Source organism: Notothenia rossii, assembly GCF_949606895.1.
Source record: "Notothenia rossii genome assembly, chromosome: 9".
Classification (NCBI taxonomy): Eukaryota; Metazoa; Chordata; class Actinopteri; order Perciformes; family Nototheniidae; genus Notothenia; species Notothenia rossii.
The window spans coordinates 73,269,155-73,289,250 of NC_136907.1; the positions used below are offsets into that span (position 1 = coordinate 73,269,155).

Below are 20,096 nucleotides of genomic sequence, written 5' to 3' on the forward strand. Positions count from 1 at the left end.
CTAACTTTTGTGCTCCGATTTTTACATAAAAATGGAATTATGGATTACAAACAATTGCTTCATAGCCACATATACATTATTAACCTATGGATCAACCGATTCAGCCGCGTTTTTTCTCGTTTTAATGCCAACTCCACTCAGTGTCCGATTCAGAAACGTGACTCTTACACTCTTTACGTCACAAACAAAGATGGTGGATGAGAATAGATCTATGAAAGGATAAGCAATGCGCCAGAATCAAGGTGAGACTATCCGCATCCTTTAAAACTCTACGCACATTCGTTTCACCGAAATAAGTAAACGACTGTATTTGAGTAAGTTAAGGCATTAGTTTGCTTCATTAAAGGGTGTTAATTAGTAAGTGTTCTCCAGAGCGTTTTGTCCGCTTTAAGCTATTATTGAGGTAGGGTTAATGTTGCTCTCAAAGTGCACCAGATTGATGCTTTTAACTTCAATATTTACAAAAAAAATCTTCCCGGGGGAGCATGCCCCCGGACCCCCCTAGAGGAGGCGACGACCCCCCTAAAGGATGTTCGGTCGACCGACATTTTAATTATATATTTTTTCCTTCAAATGTGCAGAGGACTCCCCAAGTGCTGTGTTTAATTTATTTTAAAGTAGGCCTGTGTATTATTTTTAATTGTCCTTATAGGAGTTCTTTGTTTCTTATTAGAGGTTAACAGTTTTATATAATGTAATAAATAGCCTAATAAATGCAAAGAAACTGTAGTTTTTGTCTGATATAACAATAAATACAACTTTATAAGCTATCAAGCTATGAAATATGTTTTGCGACTCCAGACAAAAAATGTTTGTGGAAAAAGGAGCAAAATGGCTCTTTTGGTCAAAAAGGTTGCAGACCCCTGGCCTAGTGGTTAAAGCACGTTATTGAATTTTGTTGTTGAATATGTTTTATTAGATGAAAACATTTAAATATTAAGAGTAGCCTACATACAAAATTGGGGGAAAGTAGAAGGCATGATAGAACTATAGAATATAAAATATCAAGAAGATACTGTAGTGATCTCTAAAACAGTTTAGTGCAGGACGTCCAAAGATATTAAGGAGGATATGCAAAACAGACAAACTTATAAGGCTTTATTTAAACATGAAAGAATACTTTAAGTTAAGGTCTTCTTTTGAATAAGAAAAAAACGTTGGGGTTATCCACAGATAAATATGAAGTCTGACAAAGTACTTGAGCTCCAATATATTGCATAGTTTATTTTGGCACTTGACAATCACCTTCCCTGAATTTGACTCAGGTGTAACTAAAGTCTGATTTAAGGGTTGTTTATATTTCACATCATTAATCAGAATCTGCAAAGTAACTAAAATAAATGTAGTGGAGTAAAAATACCAGGTTAACCTCTGAATTGTAGTGGAGTAGAACAAAGTAGTATGCTGCTGTAACAAACATTTGTCCCAACTTGGGATGAATAAAGTATATCTTATCTTAAGATGATCGATGGCTACTGCCATATTTGCAAAATGTGCCTCTGAGCCTTGACAAGTGAATGTTTCAGGCTTATCAATGAACAACAGGCGGGGTCACAGACATAAGAACAGCTGTTAAATAAAGCTCTTCTGAGCTTAGGTGTCATGTGGGTATATTAATTCATTTATTAATCATATGTTTTAAATGTGATAACACCACTGTGTTTCGTATCCCCTGAACCTCCAGGGTGTACACAGTTTAATACTGGCAACTTCTAATTGTGGGAAATACGAAAACGTCTTATAAAGAGACGTGCCATAGAACATGTTGCGAAACACACAATAGCCAGCATGTGTGACCCCTAGGGAATCTACTGCAAGGGGGGCAAACACATATCAGTGGTTTCTATCACTAATCTTTTCTTACACATTTTTCTAACGGATCCTTGTGCAATCAAGTGAGCTGTGTTCACTAATAAATCTGTGTGCTACACGGATCTATAACAGAGAACTATAGTGAGCTGCTGTTATTATTACAATAACTCTGTGCCATGAATTGTTTGGCTCTTAAGGACACTTCAAAGCATATGGTAGACCTAGTATATTTTGCAACTAAATTATGTATGTATATATTCATTGGTGATAAAATAATATTGAAAGATATTGTGTGCAAAGAAAATAGATAGAACATATTCCAAATGTTTCAGAGATGACTCGTTAATGATGTCACAGCAGCAGCTGATCATCAGTGTGTGAGTAAAACAAATGAAGCTCAGGAACAATGTTACCATTTATTTGTATTGGAGACGCTCAGACAGAGTCTGTTTAGAGTTTGAAGCTAATTACTGTTGATCACATTTCCGTGTTCGTCCACTTCCTGCGTGATGGTCACCTGGTGCTGGTGATGGTGTTGGTAGTGGTGACAAGGCTGGGAAATAACATATTCAGTTATTACAGCTTTATTTGTTCCTTTTTTATTTTTTTCTTTAGCTCATGTTAGCCTGCAAACGCGTTCAACTCAGCTGCACTTAGTGTTAACTGATAATAAGCTGATGTTGGCATGCTAACACTTATTTCAGATGATTAACTCACGTCAGCAATGCACGCCCACAGTAACCTCAGATGCACCCTGTGATTTCTAAAAACTGGCTGATGTTAGCATTCTAACAATGAACTTAGATTGTGGGTATGGACAACTATTCCTTGGGCTCACCTCTCTCCGTCCAGCAGCCTCCTGTACTCGGCGATCTCCAGCTCCAGTCTGGTCTTGATGTCCAGCAGCATCTGGTACTGCTGTCCCTGCCTCTCCAGGTCACCCCTCAGCTGGCCCAGCTGATTCTCCAGAGCCTCCACCTGCCTCTGGTAACCTTCCAGCATGACGGAGTAGCGGCTCTGGGTCTCAGCCAGAGCCATCTCCACAGCTCCTTTCTGTTCAGGAGGAAGAGGGGGGACTCACTTAACACTTTCAAATCTCCTCAAACTGTCAGAACAGAGGGAAAACTTTTTAGACATCCATTTTCATGATTTTCTAAACATTAAATATACAAGGTATATCTTTAATATTAGATGTAAATAGTGCACCTTGCTGATGTGCGCCTGCAGTTTGATCTCCAGACTCTGCGCTAATCGTCTGACCTCTCCAATCTCGGACTTGGTGGTGTGCAGCGTCTCAGTGCTCACAGAAACCTCTTGGTTCAGCTCGGCTGTCTGTGAGGGAAAGTTTGTTATTAAAGTTATGATCATGTACTTTGATAAAAACGTTTTCAAACTAAAAACACTCATAGAAATCATAAAATAAAATAGAAATAAAAAAAGTTTGAAACATAAGTGACTTTGATATTATGTTTAAAAATGTAAACGTGAAAGAAAAATCTTAAAAATTAAAGACCTGAACTACTATGAAAGAACAAAACAAAACAATAAAATATAAAAGTGAAAAAACTAAACAAATTGTTAATAAACTTTAAACAGGAAGTCCTGGTGGTGTAAGATGAGCTCTCACCTTGGTTTGGAACCAGGACTCCAGCTCTTTGCGGTTCTTTGACGCCACGGCCTCGTAGTGTTCTCTGATTTGGGCGATGACGGCGGTCAGGTCCTCCTGAGGAGCGGCATCCACCTCCACGTTCACCTGACCTCCAATCTGCTGCCGCTGAGCCAGCAGGTCCTGCAGGAAAACGGCACTTTAGACTTGTGTCTTTTAACATTTTAAATGCTATTTCCGTGTCGCTTCAGGGTCTCACCTCCTCGTGGGTCCTCTTCATTCTGATCAGGTCTTCTTTCAGAGCCTCGATCTGCATCTCAAGGTCGGCGCGGCTCAGGGTCAGCTCATCCAGGACCTTCCTTAGCCCGGTGATGTCGGCCGCCACCGACTGCCGCATGGCCAGCTCGTTCTCATTCCTGCAGCACAGCAGAGTTTAACATTCAGACAGATTCAATCAGGTTATATTATGTTTAGTGTTGAAGGAAAAAGAGTCTCTCACTCACTTCATCTTGAAGTCCTCGGCAGCCAGCTGGGCGTTATCGATGGCGAGGACAAGGGCGGCGTTTCCACGAGCAGCGAAGTTTATCTGAAAGATCCAAAAGTAAGAAAAATGTTCATCTTAAAGATATGTATAGTAAAATGTTATATTAAATTGTATTTTTTTTAAGTAGAATCTTTATTACAGAAAACAAACTTTGTCTCAATTATTACAAACCCTTATTATCTAAAAAATGTGAACTTATAAAGACAATATTGGTCAGAAAATAAGAAGTTATAATAACTTAACATTTTAAACCCTCCCAAAGATTGAAAAGAAAATCTTACAATGTTCCAAAGTAAAATGTGTTAATTTCATTCAAAGCTAAACACTATTTATGAAAAAAGGTGATATAATATATACTGTATATCTAATCGTTTTTTTTGTTTCTCATCTTTCTTCACTACAAGTTTGTATCTTGTTATTTTATGATTTAAATGTTATTTCCAAAGCCTTCTTTGCATTGCTTGGCACCTTTTCCCTTTGCGTTGTATTTATTTTCTAAACTTTATAGAATCTCACCTGGTCCTGCTGGCCTATGATGGTGGCCCTGAAGGCGGAGGAGTCGTGGGCGCAAGGCCGGCTCTTGCCCTCCAGGAAAAGTCTGATCTTCAGCTCCAGCTCTCCGTTGGCCTTCTCCATGCTGTGCACCTTGTCCAGGTATGTGGCCAGGCGGTCGTTGAGGTTGTGCATGGTGGCCTTCTCGTTGGCGGACACGTCCACGCCGTCGGCCAGGTTGAAGGACCTGCCAGCGGAGAACGACGAGTTGGCCTGGGAGACACGGACTCCGGACCCTCCGGCTCCTCCGTACACACTGCCGGCCCCCATGCTGTCGACGCGGCGGGATGAGGAGGACATGTTGCTGCGGTTGCTGGAGTACATGGCTGAGTGTCGGCTGGTGGTCGGCTCTGAGCGAAGAGTGAAGAGCTGCTGGGGCTACGGGCTCCTTTTATGAGGCTGGACAGGGGTTGGGCAGGGGCCACTGTGATGCCCCGAGGCCCCTCAGAGCAAACCGGTCTGGGCTGAGCGGGCGGTGTCCAGCAGGGCGGGGGCATAACCAGAATGTCCTCAAGGGCCTCAGGGGCCTGCAAGCAGCATGAGAGGCCCGAAGGCTGTCTATACCAGACGGGCCAGTCCTGCCAGTCCACACAGAGACATCCAGCCACACCACACACACCTTCAAAAGCAGGAATTCTGCTGCAATTGTGAAACTGGGACTCATTTCCATATTTTGTACATGTATCTGATGTTCAAATTGGCCATTAAAACTTAAAACATACAACAGGATAAAGAGTTTAGCGCAGTATGACAGAATCATGCAAGGAGAGCAGAGAGGATTAGGGGGTCAACACAATCTCACACTATTTTTATATTTGAATTCATTAATAGTTAGTCACTCTTGATGATTTCTTTAAATGCCGGTATCAGTTTCTAAAATATAGAAGTTTATCTTTTCTCTGTTTTATATAATTAAAGTGAATATTTGTGGGTATGGACCTTTATATATATAGTCTATGGTATGGATTTATAGACTCTTGGAGACTGAGATGGATATTTCTCACACATTTCTGGCATTTTATACACCAAACATTTGATATAGAAATAAATCCAGAGATAATTAAATGAGGAATGTAATCAATAGTTGCAGCAGTAATGAATTAAAGCAGTAATGTTTAAAACATAGCCAATAAATACCAACAATGTGAGGCAGACTGTCCGCAGAGAAAACCGGTGAAACCAGAAGAGATGCAATCCGAATAAAAGCCACGAAACAAGAGCAGAGAGCAGGTCTGCTGTTATTGAAATATCCAAATACCACATATTACCAATGTTCCATCTCAATACACGCTCTGTGACTTGTTATACACACACTCCTTCACATTTTAATTTACATTAAAGTATTTTGTGAGGCCTTCTAAAATGTTTTTAAATATATCTAGGGTTTTAGTTGAAGAGTTTGTAAATTAGACAGGCGTGCTTTCAGGGGTCGGATTTTGATAAAATTGACCGCTCTAACAACTTCAGTCAAAACCTCGTTTAGCTCGTGGCTAAGCTGCCTTGATGCTAGAGCGTTGGGCGAGACCCTCTTGATAAGTGCCTGCAGTCCCCTTCTTTTCCCTGACATGGTCTGTGCGCCATCCGAGGAAAAGCCCACACAGTTCTCCCATTTCAGTCCGTGTTCTGTCGGGTAACTGTCAAGAGTCCCAAAGAGCTCATCAGCTGTTGCTCTGCCTTTGACATACTTGCAAAACAGCAAATCCTCACTCAGTGACTCGGAATTGACAAAGCAATATCATTTTCATACATTTTTTTCCTCCTGGTCATGCCTCTGCGCCCCTCACATTTGCCCCTTTCACACCAACGAGTTTTCAGCTCCGGCTCGGAGCTGGAGCCTGAAAAGTACCGGTTTTTCCTGTTCACACCGCAGAGGCGCCGCCTCTTAGCTCCGGAATCCGGTTCACTTCCAGCTCCAAAAAATTGTCGGTCTAGAGGCAAGAGCTTCGGAGCTAAGAGGCGGCGTCGCTTACGTCTCTCTTACATCGAGGCGTGCAGGAAACTAAACCCACCTCCCCTGAACATGGGTCAACTGAAGAGTGTCGTCATGCCTGCCTACAAGCAGTAGTGCTTATAAACACACTTTATAAAGTCAGGCAACACTAACCAGACTTTGTGTGATTCTGTTTATTTGTACCTTACTTTGACCATCCGTTCACTGTTATTGATCATTGTGGAGAACAGGCAGACGTTTTGTATTATAGCAGCTATCGGATGGAATCAATACATGGGCTGCACAGGTTGTCATGTCCGGCTATCACAAGTAGAATCATAATAAAAATACGCCGGTAAAATGTGCCTGTAGAAAACGGTTTATGCCACAATAGGATAGCAATAGCAAGTAGTCAGTTTAGCTTCGGTTGCTATGCTAACATCACCCATTTTATACCAGAGAAACTTTCATAACAGTGTTGTGATGCCAAACAGCATCAATTCAGACTGACACACATTCACTTAAGGGGAACTGGGGATATGTATCAGCTGCTTGTGTGACAGTCAGACAGTGAATACTTTAGGGCGGCCGCTGCAGTGTGAGCTAACCGGGAGCTAACGGGAGAATAAACTCCCGTGGAAGAGCAGCCAGCACTGCAGCGGTCGGTAAATGCCGCTGAGACACATTAATAAACAATGAACCACGGCACTCTGGAGAAAAGCATAAGGTTGGAGAAGTCGTTATTTAATTTCATCTGGCTTCGTGTGATTAAAAGCAACACGATCATCGACCCGACGCATTCCCCCATTGTTGTTGTTGTGAGCGCCGTAACACCGTTGGGGAGCAAATCAGCGATGTAAACGGTGACGTCATGACGCAGCAGCTGCAGCTCTGGGCGGTGTGAACAGAGCGGGAGTAGAAAAGGGAAACCGGAGCTGAACCAGAAAAGCTCCCGCTCGGAGCTAGAAAGGGAAAAGCGCTGGTGTGAAAGCCGCATTTGAGAAACACTGCAGTAGGGACAGGGACACTAAATACAAATATGAACCTGAAAATAAGCATATCAGTGCCCCTTTAAGGTTAGACAGTCCTCCATTTCACTTGAAACAGTTGGCCTTTCTTACTTTCCAGTTCACAAGAATAAAGTTTTAGTTTAGTTTGTGCAAAAATAGAATTGATGCCATTAGGCAGGAAGCTGGACTTAAGGCTAATACTTGTTCAAGATCCATGCAGGCCTTTCTCAAAGCTACAGACTGTACTGCAGGGACTCTTGAGATATTTATTCAGGGAGGAAGAATGTGACTACTCCTCTGGCCGGTTAAACCAGTCGTCAGGTTGAAGTTAGGCGTAGCTGTAGTCACATGACAATACATCCTTGAGAGGGAGTTTCCTCACCCTGAAGTGTCAATCAAACAGTTAGATAAGCCATCTTCTGAGGACTAAATGTACTTACAACACAAGTGGAAACACCTGTAAGTTCACCAAGTGTGTTTTAGAGGGTTACATGATACACAAAAAGATAAATCAAATGAGACATTATTTGGTCAGCATGTATATCTCTGTCTGACTTAAATAAATAAAAAGTCACTAAGTTATGTTTTAGTTTATGTGCTGAATGGATGAGGAAGGAGTGGACTTTATAAACCAAGAGAAAGAGTCTCGGTATTCATATTTAACATTTAGCACTCAGGACTCTATGTCATAAACTTCTAACAGTCTTACATGAGATTACACATTAACAAATACCAAGCTCAGCTCATGACATTAATGTGTGTGTTCGTCATAAGTTCACAACTTTATATCAATGGGTGTTAATTTACTTATATACGAACAAACAGCAGGTAAATATCACATTTAATAAGTCAAGGATCATTTTTACTTGACTAGAAGTCACTGCAAGTTTACAACTCCCTTTGGCGCCCCCTACTGCTGATACCAACACTGGAGGAGAGACAGGCACAACTTTGGGAGTTTAGCCTTTGCACACAAACCTATACAACACATGAAAGAGAAAACCCTAAAAATCATAAAGGTTTTTTTTAACACCAACTTTAAAGATTCTACTTAACTTGAACACCAACAACTTAAAGAAAAGGCTCAGGCATGTAAAATGTACCACTTAAGCACTTTCTCCAAACAAATGATGGCTCTTCTTTTATTTTATTCCAGGCACTTTCATATTTTAAACCAAAGCACTTCTTTTATAAAAGGCAGTTGGCGTCTTTCTTTAGTAATAATCAATTAAGGTCTGAAACATTGGAGTACTTCTTCAAGACAGGGTTGTCAGAACAAACCTGAAGCTAACAAAAGCAACAGGTCAGACCTCCACTGCCACCTACTGGTTTTATTTGGGACAAGCAATTTCATTCCTGTTAAAAAGTCCATAAGAATTACAGTTCAAAACAGATGCATGGTATATTCTGTTGACAAAGTGCTGACAGCCACTTCACTCAAAGTACAAAAAAAAAATCTCCATATGCGATATACATAATTAAATATACAGTATGACATTAGATTGTTAATTGCTGCATCAAGCAGGTTGTAACGGTTGTAGATAAACACAGTTTTTATACACTTTAAAATGTTTAGAACGTCTTGTGATATATATTGTATACTTTTACTTTGTTGTTCCTTAAACAGTTAGTCCACTCATTTAATTTTTACATCAAGTTCATCACGTTTTTTAATATCTCTTTTAAATTTAGTGAAGTACAAGCATCAATATATGTACTAAAGTACAATACTTGAGTAATTGTACTTAGTTACTTTCCAACACTGCAAATAATATAAACCTGGCTCATAACTAAATGAACTATGAATGATTAGTGCTGATTGTGGTCTTCAGCCTTCAGTTCAGAGTTGGCTGGTCTTCTAGCGCCACCCAGTGATACATTCTTATCTTTGCTTTTGCGTTTGACTCTCTTCCTCATTTTTTTGTTAGCTTGACATTTTAAAACAGTCGTGTTTGAGTCAGGCTTTAATTTGTACACGGAGACTGACCCAATGAGAAAAACAAAAAAGATAAAACAACCTGGGGTTGTGTCAGTTACACGTTTAATAAGATACTTTGTAAGTTCTGCTTGAAAAATATGTGTCCCCAGACTCCCCACTAAAAAAAATACATTTCATTGCCACCACAAAACTCACTGTGTAGTTTTCTCAAGTTCAGGCACATGTGACTTTTGTAGATAGCGGTGACTTTATTCTAGCTCCACTTTACTCCAAAAGAATATCTTTAATTTGCCGTTTGTCATCTCTTCCTCTCCTGTCGTCCTCCAGCTGGATCTCCATAGCAGCACAGCAGAAGTCGTGAACTTTCTCTTATTCCCTCTCTCTCATCTGAGTCACGTTGGGGCCGTAGTCCAAGCATCAAACTGCGGTACATGCAGGTCTGACGAGTGAAACTCTGATACCTCATTCACACCAACGGTGTTCAGGGCCGGTTCGGAGCTGGAGCTTGAAAAGCACCGGGTTTTCCTGTTCACACCGCAGCGGAGCAGCCTCTTAGCTCCGGAATCCGGTTTGTGTCCGGCTAGAGCAAAAGCACCGCATACGTCACGTTACGTCGAGGCGGGGGCAGGGGGAATCGGAATCTTCGTTGAAGTTGATGATTACGATTGTAAAGCAGTTTTGAATGTAGCATGTAACGACTGTAAATTTGGTAGGAAAGTCGTCCCATTTCTTCCATTTCGTTTCGACAGAGCAAAACCAAAACGAGTAGCGCTTCAACACAATCTGCCATTGTTGTTGTTGTCGGTGTCAGCTGTGAGGGGTTTCCGCGTGGTTTGGCTTTATGAAGCAGGCACGCAAACGGTTACGTCATGACACAAACGATGACGCAATGACGCAGCGCCAGTCGGAATCTGAGCGGTGTGAAAAGGGCCGGAGCTAAACCGAAGAACCGGTTCTGAACCTGAAAAGCTCTAGCACGGAGCTTGAACCGGAGTTGCGTTGGTATGAATGAGGTAAGAGAGGTCTCGAACCGGGTCAGAGTCAGGACGGATATTCGTGCAGCGAGTAGAGTTGCGTCTAGAGTTGTGCTGGGAGTACGATCCGGAGTGAGAGAAACACTTGTCGCACTTGTCGCACTGAAAGGGTTTCTCCCCGGAGTGCACCCTCATGTGTTCGATCAGGTGGTGTTGGTGTTTGAAGGCCTTCTCGCAGACTTTGCATTCAAATGGTCGTTTTCCTGAAAATAGGAGAACAAAGAGTCAGACTCATACTGCGCCTGTCTGAAAAACAACACCAACAAAACTGAGACAAAATTAAGTAGTAGAGTAAACACCTATAACTAAAACTGAACACGATAACATAGGAGACTGATACCCAAACTTGTGTTCATTTAGATTTCCCCAGAAATTATTCAAACATTACAAAACTGAAACAATTACCTGATACACTCATTAGTTGATTGACAGAAAAATAACTGTTCAATGAGAGCTTTTATAGATTTTTATTTAGGTTTAGGCCTGTTGGCCGTATCAAAACATGTTTTTTTGCATGACTGCATCTTGCACAATTGTAAAATTGTAGTGACAAAATGTGTCAGCTGACAATATGAAGAGGTTCTCAAATCCTCTTCTATTCTAGTTCCCGATACAGTAGAAGCTTCCAGAAGCCCATTCTGCCACGAAACGCTAACGGTCAACTATGCGAAACAATGGCAGCATCCCACCCACACTGATTCTCTGAGCAATACCATCTTGTTATTGTTATTATTATAGCCAAGTAGTGGTCTGACCAAACATGTCCACATTGAGGTCTCAAGAGTTAAGTCCACATCTTCCAACACGAGACCTGTTTGTGTTTACCTGTGTGGTCAGGCTCTGTCCTCCGAAGCCAGGCTAAATGTAAATCTCCACTCACAGAAGCTGTCGTGCGGCACGGCCCCCCAGCCCTGCCCCAGCTGCGAGGCGGGACAGACTGCACATAAAACCACTGCTATCAGGAGGCTGTTGAGGAAGCAGAGCCAGACGCCGCTCAGGCCCAGGTAGGCAGGGATTCCCACAAGCAGCAGGAGGAGCACGGCCGGGATCACCAGGAGCAGAGCCCATGTGTTCAGAAATATATGCAGGGTCTGGAGAACAAAACTTCTTCTGGAGAGAGCTCTACTTTGGTCTGTAGTTTGATCTTTTAAAGGAGGATGTTTTAATGTCAGGCATCCAGCATGCAACGCTGCACAGCCCAAAGTCAGGAGGAGAGACGTAGCAATGTGCAGGATCTGAGAGGTGTGGAAGACCCAGCACTGGTGGATCTGGATGTGAAACACTTCCTCTATGACGGGCCTGAAATCAGACAGCAGGAAGACGTAGAGAGCAGAGAGGATCCACAGCAGGCCGCTCACAAAGAGGCTCAACCTGCTGGAGGCCTGCCACCTCCGAGTGATGGAGAAGAAATGGTCCAAACCGGCCAGGACTACGATCGGCCACTGCAGAGCGCTGTAGACTTCTCCAAGGATCTGAACCAGCAGACACACATGGTACCGGGTCAGCTTTAAGCCCAGCAGATGTCCCTCAGCCTGGAGGTGCAGGGCGGTGACGGAGAGGGTCAGGAGTGTGTCGGCAACAGCCAGGGACACACTGAAAACTCCCAGGAAGCTTCGGCAGATGTGTTCCCTCTGGAAGAACACCAGCGCCCAGTTGAGAACACATTTTCCGCCCAGGCCCCGCAGGATGGAGGCGATGGGGACGTTCATTGTGTTTTCAACCAGAGGTGCAGCAGCTACCGGGGGTCATTATGGAGGGACGCTCTGCTGCTGCAGGTGGAAACATAATTTAAATGTATTACTTGAACAAATCTTACAACCTTATTTCAAATCTTAAAGAACCAGTATGTAGGATTTATTTCTTTATTTCATTGGAATTTTACCAAATGATATTGTTATAGAGCAACATTAATTATAATAACAAACAAATCCAAGGGATAAGAAAAAAAGGTAAAGAAAAGGATAAGCATCAATTCAAATGATATATTTAACAGATAACTAATATCTACATAATTTTCACATCTAACCTGGATCATTAGGAATGTTGTATAAAGACATTAACTTGATTTCTTATTGCTTATGGTTATTTTTTAACTTACAATGAGCACTGCCTTGTTTCTACAGTAGTCCATCGAGGTCAAACCCAACACTGAATGTAGATCAAGCTTTTTGACTTACACATGCTTGAAGGGAGGGGTGTGCAAAGGGTATTCAGTTGGTTGTAAAAAGAGATCCCTCAAAACTCACCTTTTCACTCTTGCCTTCAACTCCTAATCCACTAACCCCTTACCCTATTCCAACTAGCTTAGCACTTTTTACTTTTGTTGTTATTTTTCTTCTTTACTTGCTTGTAAAGCGCTTTGAGCGCCAGGAAAAGCACTATATAAATAACATGTACTATTATTATTATTATTATTATTGTAATCTGCAGCTTGATTGCTAGATGTCACAATATCCTGCAAACTGCCCCTTTAAATACATTGATAACTTTCAACTGGCGACTCACAGTCTCTGAAAAAGATGAACTAAGTATTCGTTTCAGGAGTATCACGCTAACCTTCATGTGCCCCATTGATCATTGTGGAGAGCAGGCAGATGTTTTGTGTTGTATTGTAGCAGCTATCGGATGGAATCAATACATGGGCTGCACAGGCTGTCATGTCCGACCATCACAAGTAGAATCATAATGAAAAATATGCCGGTAAAATGTGCCTGTAGAAAACGGCTTAGAAAAAATCGGTTCCGAACCAGAAGAGCACGAGCATGGAGCTAGAACGGGAACCGCGTTGGTGTGAAAGGGGCAAGGGTCATTCATGACAATTTTTCACTTCTACTTTTCCAAACTGCAGTCAATCTGTAGCCGCCAGTAAAACCACAGAGTGCAAAAACAACATTTAGTAAATTAAGATATCAAAGCGGAAGTTACACTGGGAAATAATTAACTGAATGTATGCTCGCACATTAAAGTCCCACTTTTAGAGGATATCAGAAACTAGGAACATCATAGCCGTGGGAACATGTTTCAAATGGGGAGTGCTGTGGGGATGACACCAGGGCTGGTTCTGACCAATGTGCTGCCCTATAGGCAATATTTTAGCTGGCAATGAAAAACCTCTACAAAAGACCAATACACTATGAAAAGAGAAACATATTGACATGGTGGACAGCTTATATAAAAAGGCTTCAAATGTATTTAGTATTATAACATGTTTTAATTGGGGGGGTGGACTTCACATCCTCTAGGCCGGTCCGGGGGTGCCCCCCCGGGAAGATTTTTGTAACATTTTAAAGTAAAATGCTTCAATCTGGTGCACTTTGAGCGCCCAATTCCTAGAGACTGATCTAGGGGGTACAACTCTAAACACCCATATGAAAAAGATCGGTTTGCATTTTATTAATCAAATAAGTATGTGAACATTTTCAATAACCTACCATAGCCAATAACAAATAAATGTAACTTATTTTATTTTTGTTGTTCATTCATATCTTATTTTACCAGTTAACATTGATTTATTTATGCATATTTTTAAATCTCTCCAACTTTAAACAATATTTTTGGTTTACTGTCCTATAGTAGGCTATACATTGGAATGATTTCAAACCTGTTTTTATTTATCCTAATAATTATAAAGCTGTGCCTTGGAAATATTTGTTTACATAATTGTGATCAATACGTTTGAGACTCACTGAGATAATTTAGACTAAAGTGAACTATCTAAACCCTCAGAGTCCTTTACCTCACTGAGCCTCTCAGTCTGACAGGACAGAACTCTCCCTCCACATTATTGTAGAAACAGCTTCTTATATCCGTTAGTGCAGCAGAAGCTAACAACAATCCCCGCCGGTACCGGTGCACCCCCTCTCTCTATCTCTCTCACTTTGAATGTGAGCTACGGGCGCCTGATAAGCCAACATCCCCCACTTTCATCACTACAGCGCCCATCGTACAGGACAAATGGCAAATGTAACCAGGGTGAAAAGGGTGTTATCTTTACTTAATTATGAATGTTGTTACATCAAGGCTGAAAATTCATTTTTTTGGTATTATATTAGTATTATATCTTGTAGAAGTGCAGATCCCCTGTCATCCACCAGGGGGTGCTGCAGCACCCTCAGCACCCCTACTTCCCACGGCCCTGAAGAACATTACTTTCTTTCTGTTTCGGGATGAATTATTTCTTGGGCGATCTGAAGAGGTGAAGTTTGCATTTTCTAATATTAAAGTTAAACAGCTGTATTTCTTACGTTTGACTGTTTTTAGGCCAAAATATACCGATTTTTTAAACCACATATTTTTGGCTTACAAAAAGCTCACCTCAATAAGGTATTCTGGAGCTTTCACAATCACAACATTCGCCAATAGATTAAGAAACTGCAATGCACCAGAAGTCTCAGTAATCAAGCTTTGCATTTAAATTAGGGCCGGGACTCGATTAAAAAAATTAATCTAATTAATTACAGGTTTTGTAATTAATGAATCGCATTTTTAATCACATAGAAATATTTGACCCTAGAACAGTGAGAAGCAATTTTTTTCACATAGATTTTAGTATACCATTGAATAATGACTGAATACATAAGCTTAAGCAACAAAACATTGTTTATTTTTTTCAAGGTGGTTCACTGGCCATAAAGTGTAGCAATAGCATATTTAAGAATATAGTACATTTCAGAGATTCAGGTAGCCTATAGGTAGGTAGACCTTCTGTAAACTATAACACTTAGTTTTTTAAGTAAAACACAATACTTTCAAGTACATTCAGAACATTGGAAACCCTGACTATTAGAAAACATCTCTCTGTTGCTTCAGAGGCCATAACAGACTTTGTTGATTTACCAACAGTTGATTTAAAAAATCTAATACATTTTAGTCCAACTCTCTCAATAACCTTGGCCGAAACAATAAACAGTTCAACATAAAGTGCCAGTTGCACCAACAACATAATAAATAGTTCAACATAAAGTGTACTGTACCATTTAAAATAAAAATAAAAAAGTGCCAGTGATTGACCTCAATCCCTCCTATTCTTCCAATATCCTGATGAAAAATAAAATCTCTCTGTTGCATAGGCCACTCTGTTTGATCAACGCGAATTGGGTGTGGGTCCTTGTACTCCGAGTCGGGCTAACGTCCACGCTAGCTTCCATGCTAGCTGATATAGGTTTTGCATTGAGGTGATACTTGAGGCTTGATGTGCTGCGGTGATATGCAAATTCCTTTTTGCATAATTTGCAAACAACCGTGCTCTTATTGACGCTTCCATCCGTCCGTTTTTTAAAACAAAATGTCCCATCCACGGGGCCAACCAAAGCGGTCTCATCAGCTTCTTCGTTCGACTATTGTTCACTGTGGTTTGTTGTTGTTTGAAGTCATGAACGTTAGTTGGTGCTCCAGTATAATCGGTACCCCTGAAACTCATCCAGTGAGAAACGTTCTGCGGTACAAAAATAAGTGCGATTAAAATGCGTTAATTTTTTTAACGCGTTAATTTTTGTGTAATTAATTAATCTTAATTAACGCGTTAAAGTCCCGGCCCTAATTTAAATATTTCTCTCAGTTTGACAGGAGACTTTGGCAGTACAATAATCCCACAAATTCAAAACAAAGATAGTTACCTTTGGATGTATTACCTATGTGATACTGGTCATCAGATGTTAAATACAGCACTGTTTCTCCGTCTCTGTTCCCTTTGAGAGGTAACCACATATCCAGCTTCCGTGCAGCTGTACTTAGAAAAATAAAGCTTTTGTCTAGAAGGCGTGGTGAAAGAGAGGGAAGTCGGTTTGCCACACCTGGACAAAGGTGTGGCAAAGGGAGCAGTTAGTGTAAACAACACACCGCTCCTCCGCTCCCTTCACTGGAGCGGAGGAGCAGTTGCTTCCAGTAACTGCTAGAATCCACTTCAAGACACTGGTACTTGCGTACCATGCTGCGAATGGATCTGGTCCTTCCTACATCCAGGACATGGTTAAACTGTACACCCCAGCACGTGCACTCCGCTCTGCATCAGCCAAACAGCTCGCTACACCCGCACTGCGAGGGGGACCCAAGTTCCCATCAGCAAAAACATGTGGGTTTGCTATCCTGGCTCCAAAATAGTGGAATGAGCTCCACATTGAAATCAGGACAGCAGAAAGCTTACACATCTTTCGGCGCAGACTGAAAACTCATCTCTTTCGACTCCACTTTGAGCGATATAATTACTAACAGAGCACTTACATACTAACAAAGGACTGGCTCATCTAAAGCCAGTTGAGCACTTGAAATGTTTTGGCTCTATGAAGCCTGATGCACTTATCTGATCTTCCTGGTCGAATGCACTTATTGTAAGTCGCTTTGGATAAAAGCGTCAGCTAAATGTAATGTAATGTAAACATCATACATCTTACGTTTTTCACCAAATACAACAGGGGGTGATGTCAACAAATCAATGCACGTCACACTTTCTTTTTCATTGTTCTTGAAGATGTTTGGGACGCTAACCCCCCATTATGTTTCAACATAATTAAACTTCATAGCACCAAAGAGTAAGTGAGGTTAACTGTAGTGTTGGTTCAAGGTGCAAACAAGGTGTGGTTCAATTTATTCAAATCCTTTGCAAATAGGCTTTGAGGCCCCCAAGAGTACAGTAGTAATTCATGAAAAATGTAGGAAATAAAGGCTTTGGTTTCAAACTACTGTTCCTGCTCCTCTACTGATGACTGCCTGAGGTTTGCTCTCTTGCACATGTTTGAAGTATTTTTTAATGGTCTTCACAAAAAAAAAAGAGATAATATTCAAAACAACTTAGTCAACTTATAATACAAACAATTACAACATAAAATAATAAAGAACAGGCATACCATCAGGTTAAATAAAAGAGGTGTATGGAGGTTATTTCGAGGACATTTATTATTATAATGATTTTAAAGTTAATATTAAAGGTGGGGTAGGTAAGTTTGAAACCGGCTCGAGATACACTTTTTGTTATATTCCATGGAGTGCTCTTAACATCCCGATAGCAATGAATATCTGAAGTGCTTTGACAAAAAATCCATAACAAAATGTCATCTGTGGAAGCCGTAGCGCTGTAAAAAGCACGACCAAGCTAATCTTCCTGTACATCATTGTTGCCTAGTTAAAGAATGAATGAATTTAATGGAAAATTCTCCAGCATTCAGTGTTGAAAGGAGAAATCCTCTTCTTTTAAAAACCAACACCAACATTGATTTTGATAAGTCAATGTAGCTGCAGGATTCTTTCTTTTTTTTGTTTCAATAAACTCACTTTCAATAAAAGTGTCAGAAACATGTGATGTAATGTAAACCTGCAACTCTGACTACTTTTAAATCCAGGCTGAAGACTTTTCTTAAACTGCACTGTAACTTTTATTCATGTATTTTTTCTTTTAATGTTTATTTTATTATCTTTGCTTTTTAATGACTGTTTTGAAATGCCATTTTCTTAATGTCTTTCATTTTTGTAAAGCACTTTGAATTGCCTTGTGTTGAAAGGTGCTATATAAATAAACCTGCCTTGCCTAATGTGGAATGTGAGTATGTCATATAATGTTATGTGAGAGTGTTTCATGTATTAAAATTAAAAAGTATTTGTAAACTATATTTTTCGAGCCATTTATTTGAAATCTTTAGACAATATTTTGCCTGAATATTCAATTCGTTTTTTTCCTCTTTGACAGCTCAGTGGGCGGACAGGGGATTTATTAAAAATGCTGTGAAAGCTCTTAATTAATACAGTATACTGCAGTGAACTTAAAAAAAGCATATTCTGTTTGTTATAAAGAGAGCAGAGCACCCATTGTTGAAACTAAAACTTGTCCCACAAGTAAGGTAAAGTAATTAGTTTACGTTCAGGGTTGGGAGGGTTACTTTGTAAATGTAATCAGTTACTGATTACTGATTACATGGCTCTGAAAGTAATCTGAATACAGTTACAGTTACGTGTCTTAAAAAAGTAACGTTATCAGATTACTTTTAGATTACTTTTGGATTACTTTCTTTTTCCATCACAGATGGGTATGTTTCTGTGAACAGGAGACACAAAAAGCAAAAGGAAACTGAACGTGTTTTTACTGTTTTAATGGCTTATTAAGAGCACAACTGAAACATAACATCTAAAACGATGTAACAACATAATAAACTTTTTGGGGATGCAGCTTGGGATGTGCGGAGTGAGGGACACGGCTTAGAACGGGCGTGTCGTTTTATATGGTACCTCATTCACACCAACGGTGTTTCAGGGCTGAGGGGCTGCAGCACCCTCATCTGCGAGGCTCCACTAGCATCCGCACCCCCAAACGCAGTTCACCTACAGTGCAAGTGCGTCACAGTTTCGCCGCTGAGAGAGTGTGTGTGTGTGAGGAGCTCCACGGATTGGTCCATTTGGGTATGGGCACGTCAATGTAAAACTTTCAGAATACACAAGGGGACGGGTAATAACCGGAAAAGCATGACATGGGACCTTTAAGTTCATATCTGTGTATCTTAAAATGCTTGTTTGGATCAAGAAGTTTTTAAGATGTTTAACTCTTTGGTTAAACATGCTCCACCCTATTGTCAGTCAGCTGTTTTCAGGAGCCAGAAGCTGCATAGCAGCACTAGCGCAGGTAGCGCAGGTAAAGGAGGACACCGCGATTTGAGGGACTTCATATTTAAAAAGACTAAAAATAACAGGTAAGTCAAGAGTCAGTAATCTTAGTCATTACTCATTACTTTAATCACCAAAGGTGGAATCTATGAACATAAGCAGCAATAACATCTTAGTTTGGAGTTTAGCTACGTTTTTCTCTAGTGTTAGCTGGTAAGACTCAAAACTGTTGATGAAATGATACCACTCAGCACCAGAAGAACTGAAACCCCTCCTTCAAGCAGTGAACACTCTAGTCATCTCCACAGCTGAGTGTGAACGTGGGTTTAGTCAGATGAACATTTTAACCACAACTAGAAGCTCCCTAGAGGTAAAAAGTATGTCAGCCTTGCTTTTCATCAAGTGTGTTGGCCCTCCCTCCACTGAACAAGTTCAGACCAGATGTATGTCAAGACTTGGCTTCAAAGCCATTGCTTAGCTAACAGTCAGAAAAGAGCCAGAAAAATTGAGACCAAAAAGCATGATTATGAAAATCTTTGGAAACTTCTATGAGATGGGGGGGAGTGGAGTAGGCAGCCATTGACAAAATTGGTCCTATTTGGTATTATCTGTATAATCTTTTAATATATTTTGTAAACAATTTAAATTTGCACTTAATGCCCTGTTAAAAAATAAAAGATTTGTATTTGAGCTGCAATAAAATGATGACGGATCAATATTTTTCAAAAATGTTTCCTACATTTTTTCATGAAGTGTTTCATTTACATAATGATTTAATTAATCACAATACAAAATTAACCCTTTAGATACCAGTTTTGATCGTATACCAGTAACTGCTTTTTTGAAAAATACACTATAATTCCAGCTAACAAATATTGGATATTCCCAATATTATTTATATGTGCATTTACTTTTTTTCTTGCCCTAACTTTTATTTTGTTTATTTATTTTTCTCCAGTTTTCATTAGTTTTCTTTATTTTTTGGTACTCCTTAATTTCTATTCGTTTTTGACGAAATAAATTCCATTGTTATATTGATGCCAATGATGATGCACGGGAGGGCTACTCCCCATATGCTTCAGC

General features: G+C 40.4%; 2 protein-coding genes across 5 annotated transcripts; both read right to left on the bottom strand.

The window, feature by feature from the left end:
• Nucleotides 1-2,214: 2,214 nt before the first annotated feature.
• Nucleotides 2,215-7,686, bottom strand: LOC307020197 (keratin, type I cytoskeletal 50 kDa-like). Its single transcript, XM_079651404.1, has 7 exons — nucleotides 4,479-7,686; nucleotides 3,922-4,004; nucleotides 3,678-3,834; nucleotides 3,440-3,601; nucleotides 3,019-3,144; nucleotides 2,651-2,865; nucleotides 2,215-2,365 (listed from the first exon to the last, which is right to left on the bottom strand). The coding sequence occupies exons 1-7, from the start codon at nucleotides 4,836-4,838 to the stop codon at nucleotides 2,326-2,328; spliced, it is 1,143 nt and encodes a 380-aa protein (XP_079507530.1). The 5' UTR covers nucleotides 4,839-7,686; the 3' UTR covers nucleotides 2,215-2,325.
• Nucleotides 7,687-8,703: 1,017 nt separating this feature from the next.
• On the bottom strand, nucleotides 8,704-16,437 carry LOC307020207 (putative G-protein coupled receptor 160). Of its 4 annotated transcripts, XM_079651437.1 has the most exons (5): nucleotides 16,353-16,437; nucleotides 16,043-16,219; nucleotides 15,401-15,861; nucleotides 11,253-12,196; nucleotides 8,704-10,630 (listed from the first exon to the last, which is right to left on the bottom strand). In XM_079651437.1, exon 4 carries the CDS (start codon nucleotides 12,134-12,136, stop codon nucleotides 11,261-11,263), a length of 876 nt encoding a protein of 291 aa, XP_079507563.1. In that variant the 5' UTR covers nucleotides 12,137-12,196; nucleotides 15,401-15,861; nucleotides 16,043-16,219; nucleotides 16,353-16,437; the 3' UTR covers nucleotides 8,704-10,630; nucleotides 11,253-11,260. The 4 variants fall into 4 exon arrangements, with proteins under 4 accessions (XP_079507563.1, XP_079507564.1, XP_079507561.1 ...); XM_079651438.1 differs by lacking the exon at nucleotides 15,401-15,861 and having other exon boundaries at nucleotides 16,058-16,219; XM_079651435.1 differs by lacking the exon at nucleotides 15,401-15,861.
• Between the last annotated feature and the right edge of the window lie 3,659 nt (nucleotides 16,438-20,096).

Excerpts from the sequence above, each read along its gene's own strand:
- LOC307020197 (XM_079651404.1), bottom strand. The coding sequence starts at position 4,838 with ATGTACTCCAGCAACCGCAGCAACATGTCCTCCTCATCCCGCCGCGTC. Across the intron at positions 4,005-4,478 it reads TCATAGGCCAGCAGGACCAG|ATAAACTTCGCTGCTCGTGG; the intron begins GTGAGATTCTAT and ends TGGATCTTTCAG. Across the intron at positions 2,366-2,650 it reads AGGCTGCTGGACGGAGAGAG|CCTTGTCACCACTACCAACA; the intron begins GTGAGCCCAAGG and ends GTTATTTCCCAG.
- LOC307020207 (XM_079651438.1), bottom strand. The coding sequence starts at position 12,136 with ATGAACGTCCCCATCGCCTCCATCCTGCGGGGCCTGGGCGGAAAATGT.